Genomic DNA, 21,628 nt, shown 5'->3' with positions numbered 1-21,628 from the left:
GTAGAGATGGGGTTTCACCGTGTTAGCCAGGATGGTCTCGATCTCCTGACCTCGTGATCCGCCCGCCTCGGCCTCCCAAAGTGCTGAGATTACAGACATGAGCCACCGTGCCCGGCCAGGTTTTGTTTTTTCAAGAATACTCCACAGCAGTATTGTGCACTAACACTTTTGGAAGGCTTGAGGAAATGCCTTAGCATGCTGCGGCACCATCATTTTACTGGAAAAATTTCTAAATGCTTAAACCCATTTTCTGAACTTAACTGGCACTTTTGGGTCCTGTGCTTAAGGTCCTTTCTCACTCTGTGTACACAATAGCAGCAGACACATTATCCTGCACACAGAAGTTGCTCACTGCTCTTTGCCAATGCGTTATTTATTGCTGGCTGCCAGCCATTCTTCTGTGCCTATATAACAATGTGGAAATTAGGTATTAATCATTCCTTGGACATGACCATGACAGTTACTTCCAAAATTACTTAAGGCTCATTAAGTAGTGCTATTTAAAACGCTTTTTAGAGAAATATTATTAGGTACGTTTTAACTCCTTTTTTTTTTTTTAATGGAACTGGCATATGTTAGTGCTCTATGCTAAAAAAAAAAGTTCTTTCCTGGATACTTAAAAAGATGATGAAACACACTAGATAGATAAACAAATCAGAAATTTGACTTTTATATTTAGTATACAATGAAAGCGGAAAATTATCATGTCTTATAATTAAATTGCCCAGTTAAACTCTCCTGACAAGTGAAACTGTTTTCTGGCACACAAAAGAAACAGGATCAAGTTTATTGATGCTTTATCATGTGGTATACACTCAGAATGTCTGTGTTAACTAGAATAAGGAATTAAGGCAACATTCAGCAAATGTTACTTTCAGCACACGTGAGCTCTCAGAATAAAGCTGCAGATTACACACAATTTAGTATAAAAAAAGCTCTAAGTCATCCAACTCTTTATCATTAGCATACATGTGGTTAGAAAATAAATAGCGTGGGAATATCCCCAACATATATAATTCAACCAAATAAATTCAATCTGAGAAAATACAGACTCAGAATTTTAAAAATCAAAGATCTCATTCACATTAAAATGTTAGATTAATTTTTTCTCATGTATGGAAAACACATACATATTCCAAATACAGCACAGTTATTCAAAACATTTCTAAGCTGCTTACTTAATTATAACCTGGTTTTGTAATTCTGGAGAGCCATTCTCCCTTCCCTAGAGAATCCCCTTTGTTCCTAGTGTTCAGGATGTTGATAGTGAAATGAATGGGACTTCTGGTTAGCGAAAGACTTAGCTTTCCGAACCCCAAGTTAGCTCATGTCTTATGAGCATCCAGGACCGTAATTCAGTGGCACAACATCATGTCCAAAGAGATGCCAAAGGCTGCAAGGCCGCCATAATCAACATGAAGTTCTTACATCGATATCATCTCATTCATTCATTGGTTTTTTCTGTTCGTTCAGAAAATATTTACAGAGCACAAACTTTTATGCAAGATGCTTATTACATAAAGCCCAGGGTCCATGAAGCTTCATAAGACAGGGCCTAACATAGCCACAGTCTAGCCAGTGAGTAACGCACAAGTACCTGTGACAATGCAGTAAACCCTAAAATGAAGCAAATGGAAACATATTATGGGTGGGGCTGATTAATTTTGCCCAAGAAGAAAATGCAGGTTAGGTGAAATGGCTATAAGGAAAAGCGATACTGGCCAGAGGTCATGGCTCATGCCTTTAATTCCAGCACTTTGGGAGGCTGAGGCAGCTGGATTACCTGAGGTTAGGAGTTCGAGACCAGCCTGGCTCACACGGGAAAACCCTGTCTCTACTAAAAATACAAAAATTAGCCAGCGTAGTGGTGGATGCCTGTAAAACCAGTTACTCAGGAGGCTCAGGTGGGACAATCACTTGAACCCCGGAGGCAGAGGTTGCAGTGAGCTGAGATGGCGCCACTGTATTCCAGCCTGGATGACACAGCTAGACTCCATCTCAAAAAAAAAAAAAAAAGAAAGAAAAGTGATACCTAATTTGGGACTTAAAGGATGAGCTGGATTTTAATGAGCATAGAAGGGGAAAATCAAGATGCTTCAGGCAGAGGGGGTACTGTCGGCAAAGGCATGGCAGTGTGGTCGTGTACAGCAATGAGGGAAATATGCATATGAGGAGGCAAGTGGTTAGAGATGAGTCCAGAATACAAGTTAGGTCAGGTTGTAAAGGGCTCTGGATGTCTGGGTAGAGACTTAGGACTTTATAACATAAGGAGGCAAGAGATAAAAAGAGTTTATCTTAATTTCATGGTAAATCAAAACTTTCACTGAAGAAAAACCACCTTAGTAAATCACTAGGTACGCTGGTCTTATCTGAATAAAATGAGGATTCATGCTTCTTTTCCAATGCAAAACAAAAATATGAATGCAAGTTTTGTTTGACTAGAGAAAGATTTTGAAATGTAAGTGAGTAAATAAAAAGAAGCAATTTAGAAATGGGAAGTAAAACACTGAAACTTGTTTTGGCAAATTCTGCCTCGTAACTAGTTTCATTTCTCTCCATTCTCAAGCCCCCAACCCCGCATTCCAATTTGTTCTCAAAGGCCTTCAATTACTTCCATTGACTACCAAATAAAATAGATGTGCCGTATTTGGTATTTCCCGAACTTCACAATAATAACCTCACTTCCTTCTCCAGTCATATTTCTTCTAGTGATATTCTAGGAGACAAGTTTCCTGAAGCCAGGTTCTACAGCACCCAGACAACAGTGTTCAATGACGACTCCCATGGTGACATTTCTCCTACAGAGTTGAATCTATACCTATTCCAAGCTGATAATTTTGTGTTCGCATATGCATGTGTGCATAAATATATTATTTTCCTATAGAGTTCAAGAAAATCAAGTCAAGTGTAGGTAGTGGCAGTAATTTTCAACCTTAATAGAAAGCTGACGGCCAAATTATACAGTAGTCCTCCCTTATCTGCGGGGGGTACGTTTTAAGATCTCCAGTGGATGCCTGAAATCTTGAGTGGTGCTAAATCCAACTGCTTTCAATTTGAACACGTTTCTGTTCATATCTTCCACCCACAAATTTAATTCCTTTTCCTTCTTAACTACACTTATCACACATTGTGGCTGTAACTTTTGCAGTGTGAGGTACAACGGCAAAACTAACATGAAATTCTTTCTCTTCCTTCGCAATTTCATGGGTAGATTTGTTCTTACCATGGATCTTAGCAACCTCAGCGAATACGATTTCTTTCCTTGCTAAATAGAGAACTTCCACCTTTTCACTTAAAAGAAGTACTTTATGGCTTCTCATTTTATATATATCCGAATTGCTAGCATCAATACTCTTGAGTTCAGGGGCCATGATGAAGTATTATAAGGTCACTTGCACACAAGCACTGCGATACTGTTAGCCGGTGTGAAATCTGAGATGGCTACTAAGTGACTAGTGGGTGTGGAGCCTATACAGCATGGACATGCTGGACAAAGGAGGAGTCACATCCTGGATGGACTGATGTGAAAGTCCACCGTGCTAATCAGAACAGTGCACAATTTAAAATTTATGAATTGTTTATTTCTGGAATGTTCCATCTAATATTTTTGAATAACAGTGGGAATTGTAGAAAACAAAACCATGGAAAGTCAAACCGTGGATAACGGGGAACTAGGGTATTAAATGAATCAAACTTACTATGCAGTGAGCCAGCTGGCAACAGTGACCCTAAAATAGTTTATTTGCTCAATTGTACAGACTTAATATTTCACAAAAAATGATTTACCTAATGCAAGATAGGAACTCTGATTCATCTGTAAAATACAAATAATTCTCATTCAAAGACATGACATGAGGCTTCCAATAGACATGTTACTTCTCAAAGCAGGCTGTTAGCATGACAGTGAAGAAACCACTCATGCTGGAGGCCCTGACATCTAGCCACAGCATCTCCACAGCCTTAAAGTGGGTAAGTGGCAGTTTAGTGTCACACTAGCACAGAGGTTGGAGTCAGACAGGTCAGGATTTGAATCCTGGTGCCATTCATTGGCTGAAAAACACTGGGTAAGTCACTTAACCTCTCTAAACCATATTTCTTTTATCTGTAAATTTGGAGTAACTATACTTATCTCACAGGGCTATGATAAGGACCATATGACATATTATATAGGTCCAGAGCAGGCATATCCTCCTGCTCCTCTTAATAAGAATAATAATGAAGAATATTTTACTGGACACTTATTAGAAGAAACTGAAGTGTAGAGAAGATGGTAGCTTGCCTGACTCTTCACAGCTATGAGATAATGAGGTAGTGGAGAAGCCCAGTGCCTTACACATGGTGTGTGTAGTATCTTAAATGATAGCTGTTATTTTTACTACTACCACTGTTTCTTCTATTACTAGGCTTCTACTGTTATTTATGATGACAATATGGCATTCTGAAGGCAGGATTTGTATCTCTTATGTTCACTGTTGGATGACCTGATATATCAGTACATTTAATCAAATGAATTCAGGCCACAGTCCTTTTATTGGTGGCCTAGGACTTCTAGCTTACATCCTTGACTCTGTATTTCCATCTCATCAACCCATTTCTCTTGGGCGCATAAGAATCATTAGGGAATCATCAAGACCTACAGAGATTCTGGCAGTTAGCTTGCTGACATACTAATTGCCTGGTTTTGGGAGAGAGAGAGACACTGCTCAAACTGCCACCCTCTAGTGGACCAAACAAAACCATTCTTTAAGTATTGGATTAATTGCCCTAATTCCTGCACTACATGAATCTTTAGTGTCAGTAAAGGTAACAGTGCATCTTTTTTCCTCTCTTTCTACCTATTGTCAGCTTAAAATTGGAACAGACTAGGTTAAATGCTCAGGAAGAGAAATGTGAGGGTAGCTCACTGTGCTGTGATTATGCATCAAAACACACTTCATAATCTCTATGCTTACAATAAGACAAATGTCTAAGCCTTGCTCAATAACAGTTTACCTTCGCCAGGACTGTGAAGCACTATTTCATCTTTCTAAATAAACAAGGGAGAGTATACAATGGTTTTAATTTGAATATATTTAAACACAAAATTAAAGGTGTCTTTTTTGCATAGTAACTATTTTCAATAGAATAAACAAGTTCTAAGTAAATAAGATGTTGACTACATTCATGATTCATAGCAACAAAAGAACCTTTAATTACTGCATTCTGTCTCCCAATGCAGATTTTAAAAAATTTTTCTCATGCCTTTGTGTCTTTTTTTATTCTCAAAATGACTTGGACAACATAAAACAAACTCAGTTGGCTTCTGAAACTGAAGTCTTTGCAAAGAGTACTTGGTCTATCAATCCCCCAATGCTGGTACAGTTTACATTAAACAACTCATTCAGCCATTTCCTCAATATTTTATAATCATTGCCATCTTAATGCCTGTTTGGGCTGTTTTGTCATTATAAAGACCCAGTGTATTGAGCCTTCAAAATGCGAGGCTTACCGATGCACCGAGAGCCATCTGTTGAGGTTACATATCCACGTGGACAAACACAAAAATAGCTTCCCACGGTGTTGGAACATTCGCCAGTTTCACATATCCCAGGAATGATGCTGCACTCATCAATGTCTAATCAAGGGAAGAAGGAGAAGATGACTGAGAAAGGCCTTCATTAAATAGCTTTTAAAAGAGATTTTTTTTTTTTTTAAGAGTCTGAGAGCATTCATGGTTGATTAGGTCAGATCATATAACCCTGAAGATACTCTTGTTTCAGGCCCCAAAGAATTTCTCACACATATCTATGGGAACTGAGATGAAAGTAAACTCCCATGGCAGTTAAAACAAGGCCAACTAAAGCAGAACTCTATATCCTTTTTTAAAAATGCAATTTAAATTGGAAATAAGTAAAGATGTCAATGTTTTAGTTTCCATTCTACATCAACTAGGGAATTATCCTACTAGAGGCTTAAAAAACACATAAATGGATTACATTTTAAAATATAGAATAACTGTATTTGAAAATGTATAACTAATTTTCACACTATTTGAAGCAATGAAGAGTGGCAAAAATTTTTTTTAAAACTTGGCTTCAGGATATGTTTTTGTACTTACATTTGAATATGGGTGTATTTGACATTCTGGGAATAACTTTAATCTAAAATAATACAGAAACATGGTAAAGGGCAAAAACTTGGGAGGCTTTGGGAAGTGTCCAGTTTTCCTATTGTACCTCCCTACATTTATCCATTCAGCATACTCAATGCTGGAAATAGTCTATTTCCTTTCCCATTAATGAAAACTCTGCTTTCTTTAAAATTATCCCTAAAGCAGAAAATCCAGTCATTTATATAAACTTTTAATGTACTTCTCTTCTAGTTCAGTAAGCAGAGAGAGGTGGAAAGTCTAACAAAGCTGCAATTAGGGATAACTGGGAGCTAATTGCTAATACATTTAAAAAGGAAATGAGTCATTGTGAGAAAAATTCAGCCAAAATCCTGGGAGGTGGCTGTCTTTTTTAAGGAACAGAGGTAGCAAAAGCCAGTAACTAGAACAAACAACAATAAAAGCCATACATATAGATAATTACTGAAAAGTCAAAGTAAGCTGACTTTTAGTTTCTCTTTTTTCAGTTGCATTTGTTCTTTTAAAATGTCCAATAAAAAAGGAAAAATAATTATATTCTTATTATAAACACACAAAATATTTTTAACCCCACACTTAAAAAGAAAAAGGTTGCCAATGCCTTTCTTACATTCTTTTATTGGTCTATTCATTATTTTTTTCCATTTATTCTGACAAGTCACTCTTGCCTACAAGCTTTATCATGAAATAACTCCATCATGATAGAAGCTTCTATCATGATAAATAACTTTATCATGAAATAAAAAACATGTGTGTTTTCTTGGTATGTTCTTATAAAAAAAAAGTTACCAGATTCAGACATTCTCTGAAATAGTATCTTCATTTGAGGCTTAACACTTAGCCACTGAAAGCACAGAGGTACAAATCAAAAATCTACCAATTTCCCAAGAGAGATCAGAATTCTAACATGAATTGACTACATGAGGAGTAAATACAAAATGTGGTCAAAGAACTGCCATCAGACTTAATCCAACGAAATAAAACCATATGTGCAAAATTAGGACCTGTTGCATCCTGTGTTGCTATCTTAGTGCAGTACATTTTAATACAACTGAGCATGGATTCAGAAGAGAGATGAAACTAAACAGCTGTACTTTAATTACAACATAAACTTATCATCACCTCTGGATAAGAGAAAAAAAAGAAAGAAAAGAAGGATACAAGGTAAAGCAAGCATTAAAAAAGTGAAGAACTAAAACTTGCCTTCTCACTCTCTTAACATCTAAAATTATATGAATTATCGAGGTGCTTATGGAGCCCAGGATTTATGCAAAATATTAAACATTAAGAGACTCAACTTCTTCATTTAAACATTGGCTTTTATTCTAGGCATTTCCTTTCATAATAAAGAACTTCCCTAAACCCTAGTCTTAAAACTCTTCCTAACAATAAAAAGAATAGAAAATTAAAAGATGTTTGGCATTTTCTTTTTTTGGAGAAAAAAATCTGGGACACAGAAGAACATGTGGAATGACATTAAATTTGTGGTTTTTGTGTTAAAAATTTTATTGTGCAAAAAAAAGAAAAAAAAAAGCCTTTGTGTTTCACAATTCTCCTTATAATTGAGTAGGAAGCCTAAAAGGTTAGCTTCAAAATAATTACATATAAAAGGCTCTCCATTTTTGTATAAAAAATAGAAATGCTTTTATTTTTGGGCTAGACATCTACCATATTTTAAAAATTAAAAAATAAGGTGCTTTTTTAAAACAACAACAACAACAACAAAATCCCAAAATACTGACCAAAACCCCTGCATTTTAATACAGTGATGCCCTGTTGAGGCTGGAGAGTTCCCTTGAGCCCCTCGCGGGACTTGAGACAGGGGTGGCTTGTTTACTTGGCTGCCATCCTCAAACCCTTTGCGGGAGGGGAGCACATAAGTGAGTAGGTACAGGAGCCAGGGTGAGTGTTTCCGGATGCTAGCAGAACATATCCTGTACCAGCCCAAGGCAGTGTCTAGGTGTTGCTGGTGACCTCTGGAGCCCCAGAAGGTGTCTGTTACAAACAATGCTCTTTTAGCTTTGCCATTCACAGATGGCTTAAATGTTAAAAAGCTCAGTGCCTAGTATGTCCCAAATTCTTGTCTGCCATCCAGGGAGAATCAGGTCAAGTGAAGGAATTGAAGGATGGTGTATGCAGAGATTTTATTGAGCAATGGAAATGGCTTTCAGTGGGATGGGGAGCTGGAAAGGGGATACAGTGGGAAGATCATCTTCCCCTGGAGTTTGGCCATCCGCACCTGAACTCCTCTCCAACCGCAGTCTCTGATGTCCAGCTGCCTCTTCTCCTCTTAACATTCAGACGCTTCTTCTCTCCTACCTTGCCATAGTGCTCTGCTCCTTTGCCAGTGGAGCTTGGGGTTTTTATGGATACAGGGTAGGGGGTGTGGCAGACCAGGGTGGTTTTGGAAAAGGCAACATTCGGGCAGGAAAACAGGAATTCATGTTCTCATTTAGGGTCACAGGTCCAGGCTTGAGGGTGGAGCCCTTGCCAGGGACTCCCACCCCTGTCTTTGACCTAGGATTTCCCTGCCTCCTGTCTGTATCACAGTGTTTATCCATCAATTTAAGTTTAGCATTAACATTTATGTTCAGAAGGATACATGCATTTAGCTCTTTTGAATATTAGTTCTTCAATACTGTATGTCATAATCAGATTTGGAAGTAGCATCTCCACAAATATAAAGCATATGTTACCTATGTATAAACAAGTGTGCCTAAAGATGACAAGTCTGCTCATGGGAAAAAGCAGAGTCTTAACAATGGGAATTGGTTTCATCCATGTTCTGTACACTGAATATACTGCCACCCATCTCTCCTTGACCTTTTTTTGAAACTATATCAGTTTGCAGCTTTGGTCTGCAAATATCAGAAAAACTGATTTAAACTGATATAAATCAGAAATTTAATAGCTGTCATATCTGAAGTCCGGAAGTGGTTTCAACCAATGTGTCTGCCTCAGTTTCTGTGAGATATGTTCAGCTAGGACTTCCTCTGTATTTTGACTTGAGCTGCCTTCCCTGATGGGAGCAAAATGGATACAGCAGGTTTAGGCTATTCCTTTGACTGGGATATCTAGTGGAAGACAGTGTCTTTTCTAGTGCTCTGTCCTGAGAGGAAGAAAACTTTTTCCTGAAGCCCCCAGAAAATCATCCCTTTTGTCCTAATGTCTTGAATTGGGTCACATGCTAATTTTTGAATGATTCCTCTGGACAGGAAAATGTTCTGATTGGTACAATCAAATGTTCTGGAGTCCTGAACCAGTTTGTGTGGCCAGTGGAGTGAAGTTAGCTTCCAACTAATAAACAACAACAACAACAACAAACAGTATGGGCAACTGGGTCTGAAAATACACCACAGTTGAAGAACGCAGAGTGTACCAGAATAGCTGGGAAATGGATGGACAATAAGCTTAGCTAGTTAGGCTTATACTAAATCCTAAAGAGTGAAGCCAAGGACTGTGGCTTTTATTCTGAAGGTGATGAATAGTGTCTATGAAGGAGTTTAAACAAAAGAATTACATAAGCAAATCAGTATTTTAGAAAGACAGTCCTTGTGGTTAATGTGGACAGATGATATAATAGTCCAGGGATAAATGTTGAGAGCTTGAAGTAAGGCTTTATGATGAGGAAGGGAACATATATTCAGGAGATAATTTGAAGGAAAAATCGACAGGAAGGACTTTGCCACCAGAAAGAAATCTCATGCTACTATTTTGATTGACAAGGATGATGACATAGTATTATTAACAAAGAATGGAACACAAATGGAAGAACACATTTTACAGTTAAGTTGAGCTTTGGACATTTTGATCCTGAGATATTTGAAAGAAACCAGTAAAAATTCTAATCTGCACAGCTAAAAATTTGGGTATGAAACTTAGCAAGGAGGTAAGTTATAAAGATGGACATTTGTGGTTTATCACCAAGTATAAAGATTGCCTTTGAAGTTATGGCAACATATGAGATTTCCAAAGAAGACAAATGAAAAAACCGGAATTGAAGGAGGGAACCATGATACTCATCAACATCTAAGAAAAAGTCAGAGGAAGAAAAGCAGAACAGGAGTCTGGGAAGGAAGGATCATGGAGGAAGCAGGAAGAATGTGAAGAATGGAGGCGGAGGAAGATCACTGTGGAAACAGGGGGATTGTCAAGTGTGACTTCAAAGGCAAAAAAAAAGAAAGACTGGGAAGTCTTTGGTAATGTGAAGACACCGAACACAGGTTTTTTTTTAAAAACGAAATCCAATCTAAACAAAACCATCTGACAGATTTCTGACTGCCAAACCACATAACCTCATATTTGTCAACCAACATTTCCTGTAAATCTTACACTAAACAGAATATAACGAATAATTTGATAAGTAGTGATAACGTGATCTCAGATGTCACTGAATTCTAAGAACTCCCTAGAGAGAATGTCCATTCTTATAGGTACCTGTCACAGAAAAAAGCTGTCCATGTAACAATTACGTTACAGAAACTTAGTATAAATAAAACAAGAAATTTTGTTTTAAAAATGTGTTCTTAGAACATTTTGTTTCCATTGATACCAAGAACTATACATATTTGGAATATTCTGTAAAATATCTTTTTGATACAGAAAAAAGGAAGCATATTTTTGCATACACTGAACTTCTACTTATTCGTATACTGTTTGACATTAGGAGAATTCATGATTGAAGTGTTAAGTGCAGTAATTTGCTACCTATTTCCAGCTTTTCTAAAGACAACAGGCAATATCAATATTATAAATTGCAATGGAAAATTGATGTCTGCTTTCCTCTTTTCAGATTTCAAAAGCATGGTGTGTATCAACTGTATTCAGAATTTCATTGTATATTTATAAACAGCTTTACTGAGATATGATTCAAATGCCACACAATTCACACATTTAAAGTGTAAAACTCAAATGATTTTAGTACAGTCACAAGGTTGTGCAGCCATAACTACAATCTGATTTCAGAACATTTTCATTCCCCTGAAGGAAATTCCAGCCTATTAGCAATCATTCTTCCTGTTCCTCTCGAAGCCCTAGGCAACCACTGATCTCATTTCTGTTTCTACACATTTGTTTATTCTGGACATTTCATATAAATAGAATCATAAAATACGTGGTCCTTTGTGTCTGGCTTCTTTCACTTAGTTTATGTTTTCAAGGTTCATTCATGTTGGGGCATGTATCAGCACTTCATTCCTTTTAATTGCTAAATAATATTCTGTTGTATGGATATACCACAGTTTATCCATTCATCAGTCAATGAATACTTGGGTTATTTCCATTTTTTAATTTTTGGCTATTATAAATAAAGTTGCCATGAACATTCAGGTATTCATTATGTTTTCATTTCTCTTAGATATATACCTAGAAGTGGAATTGCTGAGTCCTATAGCAATTCTATGTTTAACTTGCTGAGGAACTGACAAATTGTTTTTCAAAGCAGCTGTAATAATTTACATACCCACTAGCAATGTATGAGGGTTTTCCTCATACACACCACATCCTTACCTTCATTCATTATTATCTGCTTTCTTTTTGCTTGTAGGTGTGAAGTGGTATCACATTATAACTTAGTTTGCATTTTCCTAATGGTTAATAATGATGAGCACATTTTCATGTGCTTATTTGCCTTTTGCATATTGACTTTGGAGAAATATCTGTTCAATTCCTTTGCCCAGTTTTTAATTAAGTTACTTATGTTTTTAACTAATGAGTTACAAAAATTCTTCACATATGCCCCACATGTTATATGATTTGCCTCTGAATTTTCATGTGAACTTTTAAAAAAAGTTTTCATTAATATATAATATTTGCACAGTTTTATGGGACATGTGACATTTAGTTACATGCACAGAATGCGTAATGATCAAGTCAGGGCATTTAGGGTATCCCTCACATCTTGACTATCATTTTTATGTGTTAAAAATATTTCAAGTCCTTTCTTCTAGTTATTTTGAAATATAAAATACCTTGTTGTTAACTATAGTCACTCTACTCTGTTATCAAACATTGGAACTTATTCCTTCTATCTAACTGTATGTTTGTACCCATTAAGTAACTTCTCTTCATCCTCCACTATGGTCAAACATCCTTCCCAGCCTTTGGCAACTCTTATTCTACTCTCTCACTCCATGAGATCAATTTTTATCAACATCTGAGTGAGATCATGAAACACTTTCTTTACGTAGCTAACTCATGTCACTTAACAAAAATACCCTCCAGTTCTACCCATGTTGCTGCAGTTGACAGTATTTTACTCTTTTTTAATAACCAAGTAGTATTTCATTGTGTATATATAATCACATTTTTAAATCCATTCATCCAATGATGAATGCTTAGGTTGATTCCGTATCTTTGCTCTGGTGAAAAGTGCTGCTATAAACATGATGGTGCAGGTGTCCCTTTGATATAATAATTTCCTTTGAATAAATGCTCTGTAGTGGAATTGCTGAATCACATGGGAGTTTTATTTGTAATTTTTTGAGAAATATCCATACTGTTTTCCATATTTGTTGTACCAATTTACATTACCACCAACAGGGTATAAGAGCTCCCTTTTCTCCACATCCTCACCAGCATCTGTTATTTTCTGTCTTTTTAATAATAGTGATTTTAACTGGAATAAGATGATATCTCATTGTAATTTTGATTTGCATGTCTCTCGTGATTAGTAATACTGAGCATTTTTTCATTTGTATGACTTCTTCGGAAAATGTTTATAGTTTGCACTTTTTTTTTTTTTAGACGGAGTTTTGCTCTTGTTGCCAAGGCTGGAGTGCAATGGGATGACCTCGGCTCACCACAACCTCCATCTCCCAGCTCAAGCAATTCTCCTGCCTCAGTCTCCCGAGTAACTGGGATTATAGGCATGTGCCACCACATCCAGCTAATTTTGTATTTTTAGTAGAGACGGGGTTTCTCCATGTTGATCAGGCTGGTCTCAAATTCCCGAACTCAGGTGATCTGCCTGCCTCAGCCTCCCAAAGTGCTGGGATTACAGGCATGAGCCACTGAGCCCAGCCCCATAGTTTGCAAAAATTTTATTCAATTTAACAGGACTGACTCTTCACTCTGTGGATTATTTCTTTGCTGTGCAGAAGCTTTTCAGTTTAACAGAGTCTCATTTGTCAATTTTTGTTTTTGTTGCCTGAGCTTTTGAGTCGTAGTCATAAAATACTTGCCAAGACAATGTCCTGGAGTGTTTCCCATATGGCCTCTTCTAGTAGTTTTACCGTTTCGGGTCTTATGTTTAGGTTTTAATCCATCTTGAGTTAATTTTTGTATATGGTGAGAGATAGGGGTCTAGTTCCATTCTTCTGCATTCGGATATCTAGTTTTCCCAGCACCGTTTATTGAAAAGGATGTCCATTCCTCAATGTGTTTTTGGTACCTTTGGTAAAAATCAGTTGACTGAAAATAGGTGGATTTATTTCTGGGTTCTCTATTCTGTTTCACTGGTCTAGTATCTGTTTTTATGCAAGTACTATGCTGTTTTGGTTACTACAGCCTTGTAATATATTTTTGAAGTCAGGTGAGTGTGATGCCTCCATTGATTCTATAGGAATTTTAGGATTGCTTGTTCTAATTCTGTGAAAAATGACATTCATATTTTGATAGCGATTGCACCGAATGTGTTGTCCTTCATTCTGTTGATGTCATGTATAATGTTTATGGATCTGCATATGTTGAACTATCCCTGCATCCCTGGTATAAATCTCGTTTGATTGTGTTGTGTTATCTTTTTTGTGTGCTGTTGGATTCAGTTTGCTACTATTTTGCTGAGGATTTTTACATCATGTTCATCAGGAATATTGGCCTGTAGTTTTTTTTTGGTCACTGTTGTGTCTTTGTGTGGTTTTGTAGAATACATTAAGGACAATACTCTCCTCTTAAAATTTTTTGGAAATAGTTTGAGGAGAATTGGAGTCAGTTCTTCTTTGTAAGTTTGGTAGAATTTGGCAGTGAATCCATCCAATCCTGGGCTTTTCTTTGTTGGGAGATGTTTTAGTACTGATTCAGTCTCGTTGCTTATATTGGCTTGTTCCCGTTTTCAATTTCTTCCTGATTCAATCTTGGTAGGTTGTATGTGTCCACAGATTTATCTATTTCTTCTAGACTTTCCAGTTTGTTAGTATATAATTGATCATAATAGTCTTTAATAATCTTTTGCATTTCTGTGGTATCAGTTGTTATGTCTCCTTTTTCATTTCTAATTTTGTTTAGTCATCTTAACTAATTTTATTAGTCATCTCTCCTTTTTATTGATTAGTCTAACTAGCAGTTTATTGATAATGTTTATCTTTTCAGGAAAACCAACTTCTCATTTTGTTGATCCTTTGTATTGTTTTTTCAGTCTCTATTTTGCTTAGTTTTGCTCTGATCTTTATTTCTTTCCTTCCACTAATTTTGGGTTTGGATTGTTCTTGCTTTTCTAGTTTCTTGAGGTGCATCATTAATTGTTTTATTTAAAATCTTTGTACTTTTTCTGACCCAGGTATTTATTGCTACAAACTTCCCTCTTAGCATTACTTTTGTTGTATAACATAGGTTTTGTTATGTTGTTTCCATTTTCATTTGTTTCAAGAAATTTTTTTAATTTCCTTATTCATTTCTTCATTGATCCATTGATTTCATTCTTCAATGGTCATTTAGGAGCGTGTTGTTGAATTTCCATGTATTTGTAAATTTTTCAATGTTTTTCTTCTTATTGATTTCTTGTTTTATTCTATTGTGACCTGAGAAGATATGTGGTATGATTTTGACTTTTAAAACATTCGTTGAGATTTGTTTTGTGGCCTAACATATGGTCTCTATCCTGGAGAATATTCCATGTGCTGGTATGAAAAATGTGTATTTTGGATCCATATGAACTTTAGGATTAGTTCTTCAATTTCTCCAAAAAAGCAAGCTTCAATTTTGACAGAGATTGTGTTGCATTTATAGATTGATTTGGAGAGTACTGCCATCTTAAGAGTATTAAGTCTTTCAATCTTAAGCATGGTGTATATTTCTATTTATTTAGATCATTCTTAATTTAACAAGGCTTTACAGTTTTCAGTGTACAAATCTATCACTTTCTCTGCTAAATTTATTCCTAATCCATTTATTCTTTTAATCCTATTATTAATAAAATCCTTTTCTTAATTTCATTTTCAGAATATTCACTGCCAGTATAAAAATAACATTCATTTTTGTATATTGATCTTCTACAATTGCAACTTTGTTTAAATCATTCATTGGTTCTAACAGTTTTTAGAGAACACCAGAGCCACTTTAGTGGATACCTTATTCACTTCAGTTGTTACCTTGTCCACTAAACATGTGTTATCTACAAATAGAGATAGTTTTACTTCTTTTTTTCCAGTCTGGTTACCTGTTATTTACCTAATTGCATAATTGCTTTGGCTAGAACGTGTAGTACAATGTTGAAGAGAAATGGTGAGAGTAGACATCCATCTTGTGCCCAATCTTAGGGAAAGCATTAATTCTTTCACCATTAACTATGTTGTTAGTTGTAGTTTTTCATAGATGCCCTCTATCAAGTGGAGAAAGTTCCTTTCTATTCTTACTTTTTTCCTTTCTATTCTTAATTTTCTGTTCATTGTTATAATACAAAGGTACTGGGTTTTTTTCAAATGTTTTTGGTTTTTTGCATATATTGAGGTGACCATGGCTTTTGTCTTTTACTTAAATAATATATTACATGACTTAATTTTCAGATGATGAACCAATCTGGCATTCCTGAGATAACTCTCAATTGATAATGATGCATAATTCTTTTTTTTTTTCTTCTTCTTTTGAGATGGAGTTTTGCTCTTGTTGCGCGGGCTGGAGTGCAATGGCATGATCTCGGCTCACCACAACCTCCGCTTCCTGGGTTCAAGCGATTCTTCTGCCTCAGCCTCCCGAGTAGCTTAGGTTACAGCCATGCGCCACCACACCTGGCTAATTTTGTGTTTTTAGTAGAGACGAGGTTTCTTCATGTTGGTCAGGTTGGTCTTGAACTCTCAACCTCAGGTGATCCGCCCACCTTGGCCTCCCAAAGTGCTGGGATTACAGGCGTGAGCCACCACGCCCAGCCAAGGTACAATTCTTTTTATATGGGACTAAATTTGATAACTGACAATGATGTATAGTCTTTTCTATATGGGGCTGGATTTTTTTCTTGAATTTTCAGAGACTTTATATTGTTGGTATTTTTTTAAAAATGTATTTCATGAGTTAAATTCTCATTTTACTTGGGAGACAGTCTACCAAGGTGCGTATATCACCATTCTGGAAGCCTTGTCCTCCCATTCCATGTTCTTTTTAACTGAATTCAGGTTTTCTAATTTAATATGAACCACTAGCCATTGGAAGAGATCTTACTTATTACATTCTTATTATAATCAAGAAAGCTGACATACTAACTTTTCCAGACCAGCCACTGAACATAAAAACTTTTTCCTCTAATACAGAATTTGTTTGTGGGAAAGGGGGCAAACGTAATCCCCAGGATCTTCTTTTGATTTTTTCCCATACAGCATAAGAGTATACATCAAGGTGGCAAGGATAGTTATGAAATCTTTGAATTATCGTTGTTTTACCTTCAGCTTCGATAAGCAAATGTTAGTTTTACCTATAGTACAAGCACTGATCAAAGATATTTTTATAGAAAAGGGTTGAAGCAGACTGAAATTTAAACACATTGAAAATTTAGCTTACTGATGTTAATTAAATGGCCATAAAAGGGTATATCTCTCAAATAAATATCTTGTTTGAAATAAAAAGAAACAATAGTTAATGAAAATGATGCTATTCATTGTTTAAAACTCTCAACTTCTCTTCTTTAAAGAAATCAAATAAACAGATATTGATTGGGCATATAGTATTCATTCATGAACTCATTAAGTAATTGCTAATTAAAAAGGCCTTTGATTTGCCACATACCAAATACCTAAATGTGAAACAAGGCACAATATGATTTATTCCATCAAAGAAGACTAACATCTCAATTCAATCACGAGAATCAGCAAAAGTTCCTGGCAGACATAGTAACTGATTGATAAAGGCCCCTAAAGAATGGGGTGGAACTTTGGTATGCAGGGAAGACATGAGGGTGGAGTTCTTCCAGACAGTGGAAATACTATAGCTAAAGTGCCGAGGTAGCCAATTACAAGGCATGGATGAGAAATGGGCAGTTTCCCAAGACCTGAGGGCATTTACTTAGAAAACAATAAAACCAGAAAGTTAACTGCCAGGCCTAGAATGCCATTTTCCTTAATCTGTCCTTGCATTATAGGCAAAGAGGAGTGACCGAATCATTAAGCAGGCAAGGAGAGTGATCAGAACTTCACTTTAGGCAAAGATATCTACTAGTGTCGATAAAGATGATCAGGGCTGATAGGTCAGGGACAGTAGGGATGATGGCATGGTCTCAATTTCAGCTAATGAAGGTGGGACTGGGAAAGAAAAGAATACATGAAAAAATATCCTGAAAGTAAAAGCAAGAATAGGGGAAAACAGCAGTAACTTTCATCATTGAGCTAATATTAGTAAAATCAGTAAATTAAAAAATATATTCTGGGAAAATTAACAGCTTCATGATCAACAATTTGAGTTACTAATATCTAAAAACTGTTGACTGTCTAGAGGAAGTCTTTGCAAGGTGATTGGAATCTATGGGTATATATAGACAGTTGAAACCATCAACGTGGATAAAATCAGTTGAGATGAATAATATAAAATGAAGAGATCACACGAGAAGAAAAATGTTAAAGATAAGTCCTAAGGGGACATATTCATATGAAAGAAGAGAAGCAAGTAAAGATAAAGAAAAGTTAAAACAGCATCACCAGTATTACTGAAAAGCTTTTACATTTTAAGGAAGTCAATAGCAGTAGGCAGCATAATAGGCACCCAATGATACCATATTTAGAACCTATCAGTATGTGAGCTTCCATGACAAAGAGAATTATGGTTGTTAATCAGCTGATCTTGAGATGCAGAGATAATCCTAGATTATCTGGTCCTCTGTCCAATTTTAATTACAAGAATCCTTAACAGTAGAACAAGGAAATAGAGTGTCAGATTCAGAGACAGATTTGAAGATGCTACACTACTGGCTTTAAAGATAGAGGAGGTCACAAGCCAAAGAATGAGGGCAGCCTCTAGAAACTTGAAAAGGCAAAAAAAACGGATTGTGCCCTAGACACTTCAAAAGGAATGAATCCTGCCAACACCTTGATTTGGGCTTGATTAGGCCATTCTGACTTCTGATCTCTAGAATTGTAAGACAATAAACCTGTTGTTTTAAGCCACAAAGTTTGCGGCAATGTGTTACAGCAGCAAAAGGAAACTAGTATGTTAAGAAAAAAATATTTAAGAATAAACAGAATAAGCAAGAACACCAAATGCAATGAGGGATTCTAGGGAATACAAGCAATTTTACAAAAGGATAAGAAATAAGTAGAAACTTGAGCTAACTGGTATACACTAAGCATTTGGGAAAATTTGCAGTGAAGAAAGGCAGCGAAAAATAGTATAGTGAAAAGTGACTAAAGAGATGAGAGTGGTTTTGTGGTTAATGTGTTTTAGGATGGCTTTGTAGGTAAAGAGGAAGAGTCAGGAAAGAGAAGAGATCCCTACTAGAAAATGAACTAACTAATGGCAAGAGTTAAAAGGAGTACAGAAAGGTGATGGAATTAATGTGCAGAGCTGGAACATTCTGCTCTGGAAAAATGTGAAGACACTTCATCAAAGACAGGGGAAATGGAAAATGAGTATGTAGTAATAGAACTAAGATTGAGTAAGTTCATGTCAGATATCTTTTACTCTTCTCAAGAGAGTAAAATAGAGTACAGATGTTACAAAACTTTACTGTGTGTAAAAATCACATGGACAGCTTATTAAACATGCAGATTTTGACTTCCCGTCAAAAAGCTTTGGTACTATCCTTTTTACCCAAACACATAGCACTGACAGATGACATATAACAAGAGAAAAAAAAAAAGATGCAGCTGGTTTCAAAATAAAATACAAATATTTCTTTGGACCACAAATACTATTGAAAAGCAGTGAGCTAAGCTGAAACTACTTGGACTCCTTCTCCAGAAGCCATCAGTGGTGGTCAAGAGACTGGGATTATACCTGATGACAACATGGTGAGATAAATTCTACAGCAAAAATAGTACAAGATAGTGAGAGAATGCAGAAGAGAAAGGGGCCAGGAAAGACTTCCCTGGGAAAGTGACAGTTAAATTGAAACAGATAAACAGGCCATAAAAATCAAATGGAATATTCTTCTCCAGGCAGAGGGAAGAGCACTCACAAAGGCAAGATGTATTAGTCCATTCTCACACTGCTAACAAAGACATACCCGAGACTGGGTAATTTATAAAGAAAAGAAGTTTAGTGAACTCACAGTTCCACATGGCTGGGGACGCCTCACAATTATGGCAGAAGACAAAGGAGGAGCAAAGTCTCATCTTACATGGTAGCAGCCAAGAGAGCATGTGTAAGGGAATTCCCCTTTATCAAACCACCAGATCTCATAAGACTTATTGACTCTCAGAAGAACAGCTTGAGAAAACCCATCACCATGATTCAATTACCTTCCACCAGGTCCCTCCCATGACACACGGGGATTATTGCAACTCAACATGAGATTTGGGTAGGGACACAGCCAAACTATATCACAAGGCAAGAGAGAGCATAATTTATTGGAGGAACTAAATAAATTTACCTGTGTCTGAATCAGAATGAGTGGAAAAAAGTTAGGCTAGAGAGGTGAACAGAATGATCAGGCAGGAACTTTAAACAGGAGATCCACGTAGGAAAGTGACATGACTAAACTTGTGATCTAGAAAGGTAGTTGCGCTGCAGTGTAGAGAAAGGATTGCAGTGGAACATGTAGGAGATAGGAGTCCTGAAGAAAAACTGTTTCAGAAATCCAGAAGAGAGACAATAGTGACAAAGGCAGGGAAGTGGATGAAATCAAAATATATTTAGGAAATATATTTAGACTCCATTTAAATGTCTGGGTGATAAAATGGGTGATTTGTACCCAGGTTTGTAACTTGGGAAAGGGAATGAATAATTGTGCCAATTACTGTTATGATGAACATGAGAAATGATGATAAGATACATGTGGGGTAGGTGTAGTGGGGCTGAAGACTCGGTCTGTGTATGTTGAGTTTGAGATAATTATGGGATGTTTAAAGTATATGTGTCTGGCAGTTGGCTACATACAAACGTAGGTAACTCAGAAGAGAGAGCTGCATTATAGTTTTGGGAGCCAACTGCTTATACATGATTGTTCCGCAGGGATGTTGTAGTAAGATAAAAAATGCAAAAGGTCCATCTAGTGACATCGATGAAATTAGTTTCACTTGACTGGTGAGAATGATCCCTAGATTAGAATGGGTTCGGGAGTAAATCAGAAGAAAGAACACAGAGAATGATTAGGGATAATTCCAAAGTTTGATGTGAACAAGAAAGAAGAGTGAGGGCAGTTACCCAAGGAGAAGATAGAAAGGGAAGGGTATTTTTTAGAATGATGGAAAACACCAAGGGTTGTGCAGAGGATAAAAGCCTGTGGTCTGTCACATTATATCATTATTTTTGCATTATTTCAGGATTTTACTATAGCACAATACATATTCTTTCTTGTCCCTCTTTTCTATTGTTATTAGTCTAAGGAAATACATTGAAAATAGTCTTTGTTAACATTAATGGGAACTAAGGGAACTTTTTAATTAAGAGTTTTTTGTTCACTTAGGCTGAATAATTGCATTTTTGAAAGGCTACTACTGCCGCAAAGTAATGAATGGTTCCCTTTTGGCCTGAAATCAATACTGCATCTTTCTAAACACTAATTTGCAGTAACTCAGGCATGAAGTAATAATGGTGGCAAGAGGCAGCTCCATCACAGTGCTTTTTAACATTTAACAGTCTGAAAGCTATCTCTATTTCAAAATACATAAAAGTTACTAGTAACATAGTCAAACAATATGAGTTTAAATATTTGGTATGCATTCCAAAGATAATATTTCTTGGAAAGCATAGCCATTCGCCAGCAGTAGTTTTTCTTTCTCTCTTTTTCTTTTTCTTTTTTTCTCTCTCTGTCCCTCTCTCTTTTTTGCGGGGAGGTAATTTGCTCAAGTAGAAGTATTTTGTCACCCTTTGTTAGTCCAAATTTAAGACACATTAGGACAAACTTCAAACATAAAACACAGACCTTTAAGACAAGTGAGATCAAGTTATTTATGTTTTAAAACACTGAAGACTTAACATAATGACACTAAGCTTCTGCAGGGGAATATATTTTAACAATATATTGTGGCAAGCTGTGAAAATCACGTCCTCCAGAGTATTTCTTTCCTCCAATCTTCCTCACTTTTCACAATTGCCCTAAACATTTTAAATAAAGGGAAGTTAAATGGAAAGACTCCCTTAATGTTGGGTAAAATCTAAAAATTCAGCAACGCAAAAGTCAGGAAATTCCAAAGTTAAATTTACTAT

General features: G+C 36.3%; 1 protein-coding gene across 1 annotated transcript in view; it reads right to left on the bottom strand.

Annotated features, from left to right (window-relative positions):
• Positions 1–21,628, bottom strand: part of FBN2 (fibrillin 2) — a 285,975-nt gene that overhangs the window by 143,464 nt on the left and 120,883 nt on the right. Inside the window, exon 8 of the mRNA XM_011981192.1 lies at positions 5,489–5,614. Within this exon, the coding sequence (XP_011836582.1) occupies positions 5,489–5,614 (126 nt within the window). The remainder of the gene's footprint in view (positions 1–5,488; positions 5,615–21,628) is intronic.

Source organism: Mandrillus leucophaeus, unplaced genomic scaffold (genome assembly GCF_000951045.1).
Source record: "Mandrillus leucophaeus isolate KB7577 unplaced genomic scaffold, Mleu.le_1.0 Scaffold221, whole genome shotgun sequence".
In the NCBI taxonomy this organism is placed as follows: Eukaryota; Metazoa; Chordata; class Mammalia; order Primates; family Cercopithecidae; genus Mandrillus; species Mandrillus leucophaeus.
Note: the sequence above shows the minus strand (reverse complement) of the source record. Positions and strands in the feature narration are given on the sequence as shown.